The 18,695-nt window shown below is 39.2% G+C and overlaps 1 protein-coding gene across 1 annotated transcript in view; it reads right to left on the bottom strand.

The window, feature by feature from the left end:
- The window catches only part of Etfa (electron transfer flavoprotein subunit alpha), a 60,738-nt gene that overhangs the window by 1,463 nt on the left and 40,580 nt on the right, over positions 1-18,695 (bottom strand). The window contains exons 10-11 of the mRNA XM_038321335.2: positions 6,775-6,840; positions 3,820-3,900 (exon numbers count right to left, since the gene is read on the bottom strand). Coding sequence (XP_038177263.2) covers positions 3,820-3,900; positions 6,775-6,840 — 147 coding nt within the window. The remainder of the gene's footprint in view (positions 1-3,819; positions 3,901-6,774; positions 6,841-18,695) is intronic.

Raw genomic sequence — 18,695 nt, forward strand, 5'->3', positions numbered from 1 at the left:
GGGCAGCTCTAAGTGCTGGCACCACTTCCCCTGGTTTTCCTCAGTGGAGATACCATGAGCTCAGAGCTCATGCCTGTCACAGGGATGACATGTTCTTTGAGCCTCACATAGAACCAGTGTGTTTCATGAAAAACATGCCAGAGCACAACATCTTTCCCCAGGAGTCCAAACATTTAGAATATATAAAGTTCACCCTACAAAATGTCCCCTCACCACACTACCCACAGAAGAGTCAAGAGATTTTCTCTTGCCATCACTAAACCAACAACAGACTTCACAAGGAGTCTATATGACCCAGTAAGAGGAAATGCTAAATGTAAAGGCCCGGGCATATTGAAAGACCTGGATTCTTATTTTTAATATCCTTAGACCTTGCAGAGGCAGCCAACCCTACTCAGAAAGAGCAAATCAGAGGAGTCTTGAATTTAAAAAGATAGCAGTCTACTGCCATAAACACATAATGAACATCTTCCCCTTAGAGCTGGGAGAGTGGAGACATCTTTGGGTATGGGATTTCTCTTCAGTGTGATGAAAATGTACTGGGATTAAGTGATGGCTGCATAGTTCTATGGGTATACTAAAAATCAAACTGTACATTGAGTTTTTTTTTTTTATCAATTCTGTTACTAGAATATACTCTAAACGTGGTCATCTTATACCAGATGTAGGAGAATGACAGAAACAGTAACACATGCTCCAAATTTAGGAGTTTTCAAGAAAGAAGAGACCATTGTAACCTAGGAAAATTTAGAACATCATCCTAGAAGAGAAAAGGAATCTGCTTAAAAAAGAGAGAGGGGAGGAAGGGGAGGGAGGGAGGGAGGGAGGGAGAGAGAGAGAGAGAGAAAGAGAGAGAGAGAGAGACAGAGAGAGAGAGAGAGAGAGAGAGAGAGAGAGAGAGAGAGAGAGAGCCAATGGAGATAAACACCGTAGGTTCAAGTGGTAACAGAGTGTAATGGCTGTGGTGGGAAGACATAACAAATCCACCCATGCGAACACTATGGTCTCTTCAATAGAGGGTGCAGAGCAAATGGACATACACATGGAAAAAAATGAAGGTGGGCCCCTATCACACACCATATACAAAAATGTATTCAAAACAGATAAATGACTATAACCATGAAGTTGTTAGAAGAAAACCTAAGTGTGAATCTTCATTACTTTAGGTTGGCCATCGATTCTCAGATACAATAACAAAAGCACAAGCAATGAAGGAGATGATAAACAGACTAGACTTTATAAAAATTAAAAGTATTTGTACATCTAAAAAAATTATCAAAACAGTCAGAATAAAGTTGGGCATGGTGATATCACCTTTTATCCCAGCACTTGGAAAGGAGAAGCAGTCAGATCTTGAGTTCAAGCCCAGCTTGGTCTACATAGCAAGTTCCAGGCCAGCCAGGGATACAAAGTTTGTTTCACAAAAAACAAACAAATGAACAAAAGTAAGCAAACAAAAAAAATACAAACAAAACCCTTTACTGAACAATAAGAAGTATTTGGAAACCATATTTGATAACAACTTTGTATTGAGACTATGCAAAGAACCCAACAAAAAATAAACAGTCTAACCAAAGACTTAGGCTATAGCTCAATGGTAGGGCATTTGCCTAAAATGCACAAAGCCCTGGTTTCTACCTCTAGCACCAATAAAAGGGAAGCAAAGGACTTGAGTATAAATCTTTTCAGTGCTTGAATGTTCTTAACATCACTAGTTACAGGTGCAATGTAAATTAAAACTATAACTGAGATACTACTTCACTCCTAGGATGGGCCTAGTTAAAAGAACAGAGGCTGTGGAAAAAGTCTTATACGCTGCCAGCAGAAACGTGAAATGGTGTAACCTCCGTGAAAGCAGTCTAGAAGGCCTTCACAAGCTAAGATGGAATTACTGTATGACTAGGCGATTCTGCTTTGTGTGCATGCAAAGAAAATGAAAGTGGGTATTTGAAGCCCAATGATTACTACAGAGTATTAGGAAAAGTTTTCTTAGACATAACACTTGAAGCATAGACAACATAAGATTAAAAAAATTGGACAAGTCAGACTTAATCAAAATTTAAAATGTTTATAATGAAAGTGAAAAGGCAAACTCAGATGAGAGCACACTGGGAATCATAGATGAGAAGGAGCTAACTTCCAACACAGACTGAGTGCTTACAAGTCAGGAGCAAAAAGGCAACACAATCTAAAAACACAAGTGTCATTTCTATAGAGAAAATATGTAAATGGCTAATAAAAATACAAAGAAAATAGTCGACATCATCAGTCTCCAGGAAAACACAAATCACAACTAAAAGATGCCACTTCACATCCACAAGAACCCTTATAAGCAGAAAGCCACAGTGACGTGCTAATGAGGGTATAGAAGAATCAGAGCCCCCCAACCTTCTAGTGGGACTGTAAACTGGTACAGCCGCTCTGAAAGCAGATTGACACAGACTTCTACAGCAATTCCATGTTGAGAAAAGAACTTCAAAGAAATAAATACTTTTGTCTGTACAGAACTATATACAAATCCATAGCAACACACACATACACGCGCGCGCACACACACACACACACACACCCACCTTCTTTTCAGACCAGTTCCCTCTCTCACCAACATATCACAGTGGCTAAACAACGCCCCTAACAGTTACATACTTAGGTCAAACAGGAGCAGATTCCTGACGCAGAACCTCAGCATCATTGAAGTGGGTTATATTTTTCCCAAGACAAGGCCTAAACCCTTTAGAAGGTCCCTTGAGTGGAAGGATGACCTATGCTGAATGAGAGAACACCCACCTAGTTTTTCCATGCAGTCTGAGCCAACAGTAAGTGCCACTGAGCAGTTGAAGGGTCTCTGGTCTATTTTTCACTGCCTTGAGTCAGCCTGTTTGTTGTCAACTGTCCTGCTTCTATTCTCAAGTTACAGCCTCCCTGATGTGGCGCACACTCCCTCAATGTAGTTTTATGTTGGGGATTCCTATTCTGGCAAACCCATTTCTCCTAGGGCTAAACACTACTTTCAGAGTGTCAACTTCTCATGAGTGATTTTGCATAGGCAGAGCAAGGTGACAAGAGGAGGCTGGGCCAAGCATGAGCTATGTACTTTTAAATGTAGCTAAGTACATTTCAGGTGATCATCAATTATAATTTGCCACGTAAGTTTCTATGATTAAAGTAGTCTTTCTCATGTGGAAGGCAAACACATAGAAACAGTAGGGTAAGAGTGCTCACAAATGTGTTTAAAAATGGGGAAAAAAACATGTCTTCTTTAAACATGTCACATGAGAAAGCTCTTAACTTTCAAAGTCAATAAACAGAGCATTCTTTTTTTTTTTTTGAGACAGGGTTTCCCTGTAGTTTCTAGAGCCTGTCCTGGAGCTAGGAGCTAGCTCTTGTAGACCAGGCTGGCCTCGAACTCAGAGATCCATGTTGAGCCAGTTGAACTGGGCTTGAGTGCCAACTCTTCTCTGAAAAGCCCTCATACCCTTAGCAATCCATGAATGAAGAGCTTGATGCTCATTTCTGTAGTGTATCTATCAAATGTGATCCGAGAAGAAAACCTATGGTGTCACTTTACACTATGCTGATTCGTGTGTGATATACCAAGAGTCCTGTGGATATTTTATAATCTGGATTTCTTCAAAAGAAAAAAACTGTGTTGTACAGTAACATCACAAAGCTGTTATATTTTAAATATGACAAAATTATGTAATAAATTAACAGCATATATACAGATGCACAACACACATTTTTTCTATCATTTCATCTTTGACAAAACCCACTGGATGGCAATGTTGATGACAGCAATCCCTTTCAAGACTAGCTTACCTTAAACAAATCTGCAACTATCCCATAATCCGCCACTTGGAAAATCGGAGCTTCTGGGTCCTTGTTAATAGCCACAATTGTCTGTGAAGTGAAAACAGCACACTGATTGGTGGTTCTGTTTTTAAGTTCCTTCTTACAATATACTAATAGTCTTTAAATATCTGTCAAGACTAATTTGGAGTTTCTATGCCAACACTGTACACACAAAAAGGTTTTGGGTAGTACTGTAGTAAAATAGCTACCACTATCAAAATATCACCACTTAGTATTGTAAAATATCATCATGTAGCCCATCTTGAGTAAATAGTTTAAAATTATTATTCCCTTAAATTTTTTTAAGAAAAAAAAGGTTTGATTTTTAGATAAAATAGTAATTAATCCATACCCCAAATCACAGTGTTTGCAAACTTTTGTTTCTATTCTGTTCTACTTGTTATTCATCCTGGATCTGTTCTGAGTATAAAAAGCTATCCTGTCAACCTGCTATTAAAGAAGAACTTTAAAAAATTAAAAAGTCCTTATGTATGCAGCAAATACACGCAACAAAACAAGTTACTGGGTCTCCTATAAAAAGTGCCAAAGATTAGCCTTACCTCCTACAGATACATTCTTAAATATGAAAGTTGTGGCGGTTACTTACAGAGCAGAGAGAATTGTTTGGTATTTCCCATAGTTGTTTCAAACAACATGATAATTAAGTAAAGTTAGAGCTGTGACTCAAGTGTAAAATTATTTTAATGGATAGCGAATTATAATAATTCAGATCTATAAAGGTAAAGATATATTTCTAACTACCTGTCACTGTATCTTGAGAAATCCACTGGCATTATTCTGATGTAGTCTGGCCTAAAATAAAGGCTTCAGAACATGTCTAATTCCCCTACAGGGCTCCTGAAATGGACAGTTGAACACATCAGAGTAACTGGAACTGGAGCTCAGTGTGGCCTTGATGCTGTCAGCTCAGAGACAGTACATGAGTTTCACATGTGAGTCTCAAATCCAGACTTGCGAGGACAAACATGGCACACAGGGCACAGACTCACTGATGTTTCTCTTCTGGGAAAGTGTATCCTGCTTTGCAGCTAGAAGCAGAGATTTATTTAATTGATGACAGTTAACAATTCTCCTGGAGGCCACCTAGTCAAACATTTGACAGTTTAATCATCTGAAAGCTTTTTCGTCCCACTACATAAAAGTTATTTTAAAAGAGTGAGCACATAACTATAGGCTAGGAACCACAATGATATTAAAAAGAGAGTGGGATGGATATACTTTTCTGTATTACTAAAATAATATCCTTAAATTATCAACTGTAAAACTGCTATGATAAAGTATTGTTTACTCCTTGTAAATTCAAGCTTTCCCTCCTCCTGTTTTAAACATACACATTGTATTTAACCTTATCACTACATATGTAGTTCAGCATATTGACTAATTTGCTATAATAATCAATTCACTATACTATCATGCTAGACAAAAAACTGTAGCTCAATACAATTATCAGATTTAGGCCATTCAAACATCCCATTTTAGAATTTAACAAAAACTATCAATAGAAGTCATTGGCTCCCCACAAAAGACAGAGATAATAGTAGTTGTAGTTGAAATATTTTTTCTTCTATTTTTTTCCTTTTTTTTTTTTTTTTTAATGGATCAAGGTCTTTAAAGCAGGCTAGCCTTGAACTTATGTTTTCCTGCCTTAGCCTCCATGGTGGTTGGATTGAAGGTATGCGTCATCACATCTGCTGGATTACCTTTTATTCATTTAATCATCTAATTATGTATCTGTGGACTGGGTAAAAAGATGCCACCGTTGAAGTTTATTCTCACAGATTATTCCTGTGGTCTCTGTATTTCAGCTGTTCCTGGCTTGCTTAGACTTAATGCTATCAAGTCTGTTTTGCTTCCCTCAGCAACTAGTCCTGTTGCCAGGTGAGGGGAATTTTCACCAGGATCTTCTTGGCACACATAATCGCTTATTTTGGAGGAGTATTTTAAACACATCTGAATTGGTCTAGCTAAAAATATATATATTCTAAGGCTTCTGGTATCAGAGAGGTCGTGTGTGTGTTTTGTGTGTGCATGTGTGTGAGCGTTAATGCATAAGTCACATTTTCCCACTGGCACTGCTGTTTTCAGAGCTTAGTAAAGAAACCTGCCATCCAACTGTGAAATCTGACTGGGTCTGAACCAATTCATTTAGAAGCTACAAAGAGATAGTGCATGTATTTCTTCAAGTTAGAACTTAAGCCTGTTAAAAGTTTTATTATCTTTTATACCCAGCTTCCATCTGAATGGATAAATGCAGGGTTTCAGATGCATTTCTGCCTTCATGAAAGATAAGTTCATAATTCAAACTGTACATTATTATGCATGAGTTAATATGTCATACTCTGAAATATATGTTCAGAGTTACTACAGAGGCCTTCCAAATGTAGTCCAAGTAGTAAGTTAAAATCAAGTGTTTTGACTGCACAGCACATCTCTGACAATTTCAAAGGTATTAAGATTGCCCAACACTCTAACCCAACTGTGTCAGTCACACACTGCTAACAACCCAGAAGAGGGTGGTTCTGATGGGCACCAATCGAAGATGACAAGAGATTCAGGGACCAGAACCTTATTAAGTTGCTTCAGTCTCACATCTTCTACCCACAGATTGTCAGAGCTGAAATGGATACTGGTAATTACCTAACACCCACATTTGGGAAACAAAGAAACTGAGGCACAAGCAGACAGGGCTCAGCACACAGTAAGCTTAGCTTAGGTTTAGCTGTGCCTTGTGATGAGCCACCCTCCCCACTAACAGTACACTTCAGACAGGGCATAGCAGCTCCAATCTCTCAGTTCTCAGATCTATGTTAAAGCAAAGTGTTCAAGTTTACACTCTAACTGTATGTATACAGAAATGTGAAAGCTTTTTCTTTTAATACTCTAATTATTGCACACAATTACCTTGCTGTCCTTCATTCCAGCTAAATGTTGGATGGCTCCAGATATTCCAACAGCAATATAAAGTTCCTGAAACAAGAGACCACATTATTAATATGCATTTATATTATAGAACATTTTTGAGGCAGGGTCTCAGGTGTCCCAGGCTGTCTCAAACTCACTATCTAGCTGGGGATGACTTTGAAATTCTGATCCTCTTGCCTCTTCTTCCCAAGTACTGCTGCTATTACAGTCATCCACCACCACACCTAGTTTATGGAGTCCTGTAATTGAACCTAGAGCGTCGTGCATGCTAGGTTAGCACTGCCAACTATGTGCTACATCTCCAGCCCTATACGATGCTTCACAAAGTGTATACCATTAGTAACTTAAATCTTAGGCAAAAGATATGCAAAATGAATTATCCAACATGCACCACTTAAGTCATGCTTTTCTTCTCCAATTTTTATATCACAGTTCTCTTTTTCTAGTGAGTTCCTATAGTAGTGGTGATACAAAAATACATAGACAAACACATACTGAACATTTACAATGCACCAAACACTGCTCAGCATCTCACAGCAGCCATCCCAGTTTCATACTGGCACCTATGGCACTCACTTTGGTATAACTGTGCAACTCACATATGTTGTATCTACCCATTCACAACATGCACACATTGTAATATTAACATATACACAAATATTAAAACATATTAAAATATATTTTTTGGTTGTTTGCCTTCTCACAAAAAGATATTTGTGAAAATGATAATTAGGATCTACTTATTAAATTTCCTATTTATAAAAGCCAGAAATACAAATTAGTGTGAAGAGATTCTAAGTATGCCTGTGTTCACAGACAGATGGACAAATAGATGCAGAATAAAAAAAACACACTTCTTCAAAGTATTGGTGTGGCTTTCAGAACCCAACTCGAGGGCTCCCACATGGGTGTTTCTGAGTGATGATGGTCACCTGCACCTCTTCTAGACCCTCTCCCCCCAAATATTAGAAGGAGATCATAGCCAACTACTGTTCTATCTATCCCCTTATCTAAAAATTTTAAAGTACCAATGTTTGAAAATTAAAACTACCATCATGGAAGAGTGATTTAACAAGCACTTAATTATAAGAGCTCAGCTGCTCCATTTTGCCTAGTAGGTATAATTAAAACTTCAACTGAGAATCTTTTCCCACCCATAAGCTGGCATGCCCTGGCTTGGGAGGGAGGGGCATTGACCATGTCACCAGAATGTCACTACTTCTGGATGAGTAACATGGAGAAAGCACTGGAGGTAGCTCTGCCATGCTTACTTCCGTTACAAGGCAGACACTTCAAAGCCACTGGCAGTGTCAAGTGGTCTCACCTTGTTTTTTCTATTGCTTATGATTTAGTTTAACAATCGCCCATTGTATCAGAGAACATTTCAGCTAGGATAGGAGTAATATGGTCCTCCAGTGTTGGGATATTTCATAAAATCTAGGTATATAGGACATGCATAGGTCATTTTCCCTCCTGGGGGTCTTAGCCTACGGCTGCTTTTTCAGCAGCTTTCAGGATACTCTCAAGAATAGCCAGAACTGAATACCATAAGCAGAGAGCGCCTTCAGCTCTGATGCAGCCCCTCTGGCATGTTGGTAGCATAACCACGGATCTTCTCTTTAAGAGCATAAAGTGTCCAACTGCTTCCAGAACAGCACAGTGCCTCTACTCTGTAACCTTGAGGCAGTTTTGTCTCCATGGTGAGTTAATCAAGTTAAAAGGAGCTGACCTTGTTTTCTGAACCAGCTGTACTAGTCTTTTCCCTAATTATTTTTATAAGGAGCCCATTACAATCAGTTGGGAAGAAAACTACAGTATCAGTGTGCTATGGGAGGTGTGCCTCCTTTACTCAAGCCTGCCGATAGCGAGAGCTATTTGCCTTAAAGATTTTGTGTCTTGGGATGAGAGGTCTACCACAGAAAGTAAAGATGAGCAGCTAATACATGTTCTGTCCTGAATACACCAGTAATTACACAGCTGGATTGCAGCATGTTACCACACCCAGCTGATGTAATGATGTTAAAAGAAATTATTCAGACAGAAAGTGTCTCACTAGTTATTCTTCTGATCACTCTTCTATCTAGATTCTCAAACACATTGGAAAAGATCAATAGTACTATAAATGAGTTTTCCTGACATACATGTCTGCATTAAAATTCAACACATCTTAAAAGCTCCATTTTAACATGAAATGCTAACAAAAATGCTAGTTCACCCTGGCAGTAAATACAAGCATAATATAAATACGTCTACCGTGAGCTTCTGCCTCTTTTGAATGAATCCCATTGCCTTTTACCATAAATGTACCAAAGAGACAACAGAATGTTGACCAAAGCCAATTCAAGGCAGGTGCTTCAGGTTATCTATGACCACCAACATCAACAACCAATCCTCCTGACCAATGGGACTTCATTTTGTTGTCTAAAGCACTGAAATAACCTTGGGAGAGAGAGTTGGGGATCTGGGTTGCGCTGAGGCCTATGGCTCTCAGGCAGGAAGAGAAACTGTCTTTTTCCTTTTAAAAAACATGTTCAGGCAATTAGACTAATATACTAAGATGCTTCCTCTGGCTTCAGAAAGCATTTTTCTGTATTTCAATAATAATAATTAGTATGTACAAAATTCTACAGATGCTAATTTATGGAGCACTTTAGATACTGCTTCGTAGCACAAGACAATCCCTGCCCTGAGGCATTTTCCTTCTAAATCAGTGAAATAACTGGAAGAGAAAATGAGAGATGTAGGAGGGGAGGACAGCAATTAAAGGTTCAAAAAGAGGTGGGATTAGAGACAGAAACAGATACTGGGAGAAGGAGGTGGCATCTTGAAGCTAATCCTAGGGCTTTAGTAAATGTAGGAAGAGAAAAGGAAAAGGGAGGGCAAGAGGGGAAGAAGAGAATGAAGGAGAGAGGGAAGGAAAGGGGGACAGAGCAGGGGAGACAACAAGAGCATGAACACAAAACTAGACCCACCATATTGGTAGCAATATGGGTTGTTTACCCTGCAGGGAAGAAGTAAAGTCACGAGGTAGAAGAAGGACCAAAGTGATGTGTGTGAGAGAGGTGGCACCAATAAACATGGCCCAAAGAGAGCACTAATTCTTTTACTTTTCTCAAAACGAAAACAAAAGCACAACACCTGGACCCATATAAAACCCAGGCTCTGCAGACTGTTCAGATCAGAACCAATTATTAACCTCTCTATGCAGCTGCCACTTGCTCATCTCAAAACTAGTTATCATAACAATTCCCAATTCTTAGGGTTATTGCTGAGGTTTCTATCTTTAGCACAGTATCTGGTTTCCCAAGAAACTAACGTACCATCTCTCAGTCTGAAATCTGTTCAAATCTTAATTCTCTAATCTCACTGGTGATCTGGGTGGAGTACCCTAGGGTGGCCTCAGGACTATCATGTACAGTTAAACAGGTGTACGCTGAGCAACTCTGGAGAAAGGCACCACTTATGCCAGTCACTAATACTCTACAGTTTTATTACAATAATTTTCCAACAGATGGCAGCACAGGAACTTGAGAAAAGGGTACTTTATAATTCAAAGGAGCAGCCAAAATGCCCTGTGATGCAAATAATAAAATATGCAAGTGTACCAGAACAGGAAAGAGTTCAGTGGTAATGGTTAGCTGATTTTTCTCTACTTTGTGTGCATATGTGTGTGCTGCACAGCCTAGAGGCTAACACTGGGTGTCTTCTTCAGTCTTTCTCCACTTTATTTTATGAGACAGGGTCTCTCACTGAACCTGAAGCTCAATTTCAATGTGGTTGGGCTGGTTGGCTGGCAAACCCCAGGGATCATCCTATCTCCACCTCCTCAGCATGGCATTATAGGTATGCAATGTTTCACATGGCTTATTTTGTGTTACAAATATATTTTAAATTTATTCCTTGGGTATCTCATAGGATCATACAACACATTTTAATCACATCTACCCTCCTCCCCCATACTCTCCCAACCACATGTTCGTTCTCTCCCTCTCCCCCTTCCCCTCCCCCCCCTCTCAAAAGAGTTCACTTAGTGCTGCCTGAAGACCCATCTACTGGAGCCTGAGTAGCCTCTCAGAGGCCTCATCCCTGAAGAATTCTAATTTTCCCTCCCTCAATAGCCACCAACTGCCAATAGCTCCTCAGGTAGAGGTGGGACATGATGAACCCTTCCCCCTCCATGCTGGAACTTTGAGTGGGTTGATCTTGTCCGGATCTTGTGCAAGACCCCACAGCCACTGTTAATCAGGAGTGCAACAGCCCTGTCATAGCCAGAAAACACTGTTTTGTAGCAGCCTTTTCCAATTTCTGCCTCTAACAACCTTTCTGGCCCTCTTGCTGTGATGTTCCCTGAGCCTTGGGGACAGAAAGTATGACATAGCTATATCTCATTTAGGACTGAGCAATCCACAGACATTTATTCTCTGCATTTTGAGCTGTTGTGAGTCTCTGCCTTAACCACCATCCACTGCAAAAAGGAAGCTTTTCTGATGAGGGTTGAGAGATGCACTACTCTGTGAGTACAGACACTATTTTGTGAGTTTAAAGGTTAAGTAGTTAGAAATAATTTGATATGACACCCACTCAGTAAAAACAGTAGCTTTTCCTCCAGGACCCATGGTCTCCCCAGCTGTGGGTTTTTGACCCAGTTTACAATATCAGGGCATGAGCTGTATCCTATGGAGTGGGCCTTAAAGTGGCTGATTACCCCTCTCCTCACCCTACAACAGTCATGACACCTCCGTATACCAATGTGCATATCTTGCCAGGTCAGTCATTATTATAGTTCACCGGTAGCTCACCAGATAGGTCTGTTGGTGGGTTTTTCTCCTGTCAGTCTGTATCGCTCCCTTCGACACTATAAGAACTAGACAGTAGGGAGAAAGCTTCTACATCAGTACTACCTTGATTTCTCCAGGTCCTATGACCCATGTATGTGCTTGCTATCTTCGACATCAGGGTTGTAACATCAAGTTCTGGCGGGTAACTAAGAACAGTGGTACTATTTGTGTGTGTCAGGAGGATTTCCTGATCAACAACTTAAAGGGAAGTATTCCACACCTGGCAATGGGGCCTTTACATGGATGCTTGAAATCAGGTCCTCATGTTTGCAAAGCAAGTTCTGTACCCACTGAGGTCTCCCCAGTTTTCTATTGTGGATGTTGTTAAACCTTACAGGTAACATAAAGCAGACATGTTCTCTGCCCTTGTCCTCAGGAAGCTTACAATCTAACAATGCAGCTTAAGCAAATTAATAAAGGAAAAGGGCAGAGAAGAACGTGACAGCTCTGGTCTCTTGTGTAAACCTTCACTTCTTGATTGGCCACTGAGAAGTAGACAGCCTTTAGGAGCAGGAAACAGTTTTTACCCTTTTGTAGTCTGTGTCCTTCAAGCACACACACATTTTTATGGTTCTAACTCAGTACATGTGATGTTGACTGAAGGAGACCTTAGTACTTTCATAGAAATCTAATGATCCAGATGAGTTCAATGTGGTCACTGTCCTCTACAATGGTCAGTCAGGTCTGGCTTCCTTAGGAAGTCAGGAGCACTAATATCAGTGATTCAGATCGCGAGCTGGAATTCTAAACAATCTGAGCACTGCTTCTCCAGGGAAGCTGAGTGCAGAGGCTAAAGGGAAAGCTGTTTTCTACTTACAACACTGATTGTAGCTTAACACTATTAAGCCTAAAACAGAGATATTCAATATAGGTGTCTTGTAAGCCACATGTTTAAAATTTTTAGTCATTTGTGTTATGGTAAAAGGAAAGAACTGAGACTAATTTTAATAATATAATCTCAATTTAGACTAACAATGTTTTCAATGGCCAAATCCACACATGGCTTACAAATTCAAAATCTCAGAACAAACTAAAGAGGAACCTTTAATAAGCTCTACTAGGACACTGTGGTGTGTGGTTGAGAGATAGAACTGATGGCTTCCTTCTAAAAAAGAAGGCTAGCCATACAGCAGGGGACAGCCACACATGGTGGAAGCCAACTAGAGGTGCCAGTGGAGTCTCAACTAACCAACAAAAATGTACTAGAACTCTGGTAACAGGGATCACTGTGGGTAAACCAAAAGTGGAAAAAAGTATACTGACTTAATACAGGAAGTTTACACTCTAAAAAGCAATTCTCCAACTAGTAAATCTTATTTCCTAGTAATAATATATATTCTAGAGGCACCTGAAGAACTATCCTCAAAACCGTATGCCCTCTAAATAAGAACCTAAAGCATCTGCATCAAAAATAAATTATCATGGAAATTTAAAAAAATATCTGGAATGGAACAACAAAAAGGGCAGAGGGTAGCACAGTGTATGGTAACTGGCTAGAGGAATGGCTACAAATGTATTAGTCAGTTAAATTAGAATGTCTGTCTAAATTCCTCAACAGTGCAGCAAGAAAGTTGGGATGAACTCTGATGCAAATCCTTAACACTACATACATAAAAAAATCTGTTTATACACACACACACACACACACACACACACACACAAAGCTGAAATTAAATTAGTTTACAACATAAACTCATGAATTCTTTTTCTTTTTTTCTTTTTCTGGAACTGGGACAAGGTTCTGCCTGGAGTAACTTCAGTCTGCCTTACTTTAAACAACGGCAAATGGAGAAATTTAAACATTTACTTTTTTGTTCATGTGAAATATGAATATAAGCAGAGTAGTTATATCTGGACCATTCAGAGCAAAAAAAAACTAATTCAGTATTGTTTCTACTCTAAAATTTAATCAAGTTTTAAAACTCTTTTCTACCAATACTATCTCTCTAGATAAAGTTGGAGGACGGAACATGACAAACTACATCTTGCCAAAGGAAAAAAATTAAAACATATCATATAAATAGTTCTTATTAAGTAAGTTCAGAGAGTCAATGTTATGCACTCAAAGCCCAAATCCTCATGTTGCCTGAGACAAGAGCTCTGAAGGGCAAATAACTTCAACCCTCTTTACTCAATAGGCTGGAGGCAGAACCCAAACATCCACTGTTACAGCTAAACAGAATAAAGGACACGTGCCAGGTGAGGAAAGAAATGAACTTATCTCCGCAAATAATAAATGCCTCTTTGAGGAACAGATTGACTGAGCCATATTTTCTAATTACTGCAAGCCTCCTATGCATTAACATTGCTATATTTCATCCTGCTGTTCATTTTTAAAAGCCAAACTATTTTCTCTGTTTGCCAAGTTGTGTTTAAGACTTCTTTATGGAAGAGACTCCAAAACGCAAAGACAACTGTGGCTCTTTTCTCAAGCAGCCGTCTGCTAAACGGCAAAACTGTCAAGCAGGGTTGTGGCTAAGCTACATTGTACATGAGCGGAAGTTGGACTCAGTTTCTCTTTAGAGCTCAAATTCTGTCCCATCCAAGATTTCCTCATCAGGCTAACTCCTGTACTGAGACAGCCTCAAGGCTGACCAGGATTCAAGACTGCATGTCACTCACACAAATGTGTTGTTGGTGAAATGCTAGCACTCACACTGTTCTTTATATTATCTCACTGACCTACAATAACTTTACAAGGAAGAAACTATTTCCATTGCATAAAAAAGAAAGCAGAGACTTAGGCAGGTTTACTGAGCTATCTGAAGTTATACATAGCTAGTAAAAGGCAAGCTTTTTATTCCTAGCTTTATTGAGGAAATTTTGAAAAGTTTTTTATGTGGAAAGTATACAGTGCAACACCTTGGTATGTGTACTGCTGTGCAATGTTTACCACAATCAGCTGGTTACCATACTTACTGTCTCACATCATCACCCCTTCCCCCTTCTATTTTTCAGATACTGAATACTTATGATTAACTCTTAGGGCCAGAGTAAAACTCAGGCATAGACACTTGCATACATGTGTAAAGCTCTGGGCTTCATCCCTAGCACTGAAAAAGATTCTTTATAATGTACTCAATCATTCTGGGCATTAGATCTCTAGAACTCATTGTTTTTGACAATGGAAACTTCATACCCTTTAGCTACCCTCTCCTCATTCACACCCCCCCACCAACCCTTCTCTACTCTCTCAAAAGCTAGGCTTTTTTTTCTGCTATACCACGCATGACTAAAGTGATTGCAGTATCATAATATGCTTCAAGTGGAGTCATCAGTCACCTGTAGCTACAGCACATAACACATCTGAATGAACTGAAATTTATGCCCTGGCAATGCTGAAGTGTGAATGGGCAGCCCGTATGTGGCAGTTCTGTTGAACTTGTCCACACTGGGTTTCATGGTCTACGTTGATGAGGACGACTGACCAGGTCTCTTCCTCAAGAAGGCACCAGATCTCATTACAGACGGTTGTGAGCCACCATGTGGTTGCTGGGAATTGAATTCAGAACCTTTGGCCGAGCAAACAGTGCTCTTAATCGCTGAGCGATCTCTCCAGCCCAAATAATATACCTACTATAGCGAAAATTACTGAAACTTATGAGGACAGATGAGACTGACCCACAGAAGTGGCAAGACTGAAGTTACTGCTATCTTTACTGTTAACAATACTTATTTATGACACCTGTTACTTACTAGCTGATATTTTTTGGGAAACTATCATAAAGTCAGTACCTGAACCCAGATAACCCTTAAAGGGAAATGTCTAGAGGCAAAGCCAATGAGTGGGTACTGTGACTTAGTAGATGGACCTGGTGCTTATTAGGGAATATATAGCTGTGGCTTCTTAGTCATGGGTTCTTCACACTGCTAAATCTATCCGTAGATAGAGATTCCCCATAGTCTTTTACAGCCCAGTTTCTTTCTCAAGAGGTTCAGGGAATTGGCATCATCTACACAAGCAGCCTACTTATGAAATGTTAAAAACTGGTCATGAACTCATGACACCCCTGCCACCTTCCAAGTTGCTGGGGTGATAACACCATGCCTGGCACAAAATATAAACTTGTATGGGTTTTATTTTTATTTTTACTTTAAACATGGATATTAATCTGTTTGAAAAATTAAATATGAACAAAAAAGAAATAAATTTTGCCCTTGACCCCTTTAGTAGTATTTTTAGTTATAGGTTTCAATTACACAGTATGTATAGAATCTAAAACAAGTTTCCTTAAGGAAATGTTTTCACATTAAAATATGATTTAATTACTTTGCAAAGAAATAGTTTTTCTTTACTTAGTTTGTTTCTAAACAAACTTTTTTCACATTTTCCCCATTTGGAGAATATACTTTTATATATCTAAAATAACAGAAAGCCAAGTATGACCTTCTACACTTGGCCAAATCTACTCATGTGGTTAATTCATATTGAAATGTTTGAATATAAGGCACAGAATACTTAGATAAAATACTAAGATACAAAATCAAGTCTATTACAAAGCTTTTCAACTTATGTTCACACATAAAGTTTATTTTGATCACCAAAATTATTATCAGCAAATATCTTAATGGATCCAAGTCAAAATACGTAATATTTACTTATCTGTAGAATTTGAGAGTTGTAAAGAACCACTGTGATCATCGATGTCATATATTTTAATCAATAAAAATAAATCTAGGCTACAGGAAACAAAGCTGGTATTGGAACCCAAACCCCAACCTCCAAGCAGTAGCACTCTTTCATTTTACCAAACTACTTTCTCCCCAAACTTCTAGAAGCAGAATTTCTTTCTTTCTTTAATTTTTTTTCATCACAGGGTTTCTCTGTGTAGCCCTGGCTGTCTTGGAACTCACTCTGTAAACCAGGCTGGACTTGAACCCAGAACTCTACCTGCCTCTGCCTCCTGACTGATGATTAAAGGTATGGGCCACCACACCCAGGTAACAAAGGCTTTCTTGATGCTTAATCTATTAATACTCAGACAATTTCTATAAAATAGCACAGAAGAGTCACAAAGAGTCACAACTGAAGGAAACAGTTTGGCAGCTTTGCAAAAGTTACACACAGTGTGACTCAGCCCTTCCACTCCTAGGTCTAGACCTACAAGTGACAAAAAGCAGCAGCGGGAGAAAACCAATTCCAGAAAGTTGCCCTCTGCCCTCCACATGCAAGTTGTGGTATGTGCCCACATAACACATCACACACAGACGCAACAATAATAAATAATCCTTAAAAAGAAAGCTATCTTCTTGAAACTTTCATATAATTTTTCACCTTCAAAAACTTTAATTCGGGAAAATGGGGAATGGCCCAACAATTAAAGAACTTGCCTTATAAGCATGAGAACTAGTTTGGATCTCTAAAAACCCATGCAAATGCCAGGTGGACATGGTGGCCCACCTGTAACTTCAGCCCCAGGAGACAGTGGCAGGGATCCTCAGAACAAGCTGGCTACTGGGACTAGTCTCACAGACAACAAGCTCTGGATTTGCTTGGGAGATTCTGCTTCAATGAATAAAGTAAATGTTATAGAGAATAATTTCTGACATCAACACTGGGCCTTAATGGGCACTTGCACCTACACACATGTGCCCTGCCCCCACCAGACACATATATACATGAAAAATAGAAAAATAAACCTTAATGTGGTCCATCAAGATGACTCAGAGTAAAGGCAGTTGCCACACAAGCCTAACAACCTAAGTTCAAACCCCATACAAGCCCCATGTAAGGTGAAAGAAGAGAACCAAATCTAAAATTGTCCTCTGACCTCTCCACATGTGCACCATGCACACACAACCCACACTAAGACAATAATTACAAAACTAAATGTGAGAATCTCTGGTTTTATTATCCTTTGAAAACACTTCACATGCAGTAACAACAGGGGAAGCTGGGTATAGTACTTAGAGGAATTCTCTGTACTGTCTTATCAACTTTTCTGTAAATCTATAATTGCTTTAAAGACTGTATTTTAAAAACATAATTTCACACTCCTATTTGTGTGGAGGTCAGAGGACAACTTTGGGGAGCTAGTCCCATCGTTCCACCATGGGCTCTGAGGATCAAACTCAGGTCAACAGGTTTGGTGGCAAGTCCTTTAACCACTAAGCCATCTCTCTGATCCTAAAATGTACATGTTTCAAACAAGCAACCTGAGTTGGGAAGGTCAGATGGAATTACACAAATCCTTCTTTAAGCATCTTCTTAAAGTTAAAGGGAGTGGAATACAGCTAATGTTATGGAGAAAGGCAATATCAGGAGGAATATAATAAATCACTGATGCATCTAACCTAACCAGAGAGCTTCTCTCTATAACACTGGTTCTCAGCCTTCCCAATATTAAGACCCTTTAATACAGTTCCTCATGTTGTGGTGACCCCAACCATAAAATGATTTCATTGTTACTTCATAACTGTGACTTTGTTACTGTTATGAATCATAATGTAAATATCTGATAAGAGACCCCTGTTGGGGTTGCTACCTACAGGCTTAGAACCACTGCTCTAAAATAATTTTTTTCTTTTTCTTTTTTTTTAAGGAAATGGGCTAGGCTGCAATCGCAGCACTGAAGGGGTAGAGGCAGGATGACTGCTATAAGTTCAAGGCCAATACCAGACATTCAAAGTCAGCCTGGTCTCCATAGTGAGTTCCAGGCCAACTAAGGCAATACATTGAGACCCTCTCTCAAAAACAACAAACAAAGGAAATGGAACACATACTGCTCTCCTCTGACAAAAAACTATTTCCAAAATACTGTTTGACTATATTAACATACAGTTAAACTAAGTAGTTAACATTTTTTTTTCTTTTTGGTTTCCTGAGAATGGGTCTTGCTTGATGATGACACAGGTGGCCTGGATTTACTATCCGAAATTGGCCTAGTGTGCAATCCTGCTTCAGCCTCTTACAGGCATATGGCACTATACTAAGCTTTAACATTTTCTTTTTGTACATTTCTGTATTCATTTGTTTGAACTCAAGTAAATACAAGTGTTGAATTACATGTGCTAAATTCACTGGCACTTGTAACGGATTTACATGTCCATCTGGTATAGTGT

This window comes from Arvicola amphibius, chromosome 3 (genome assembly GCF_903992535.2).
Source record: "Arvicola amphibius chromosome 3, mArvAmp1.2, whole genome shotgun sequence".
In the NCBI taxonomy this organism is placed as follows: Eukaryota; Metazoa; Chordata; class Mammalia; order Rodentia; family Cricetidae; genus Arvicola; species Arvicola amphibius.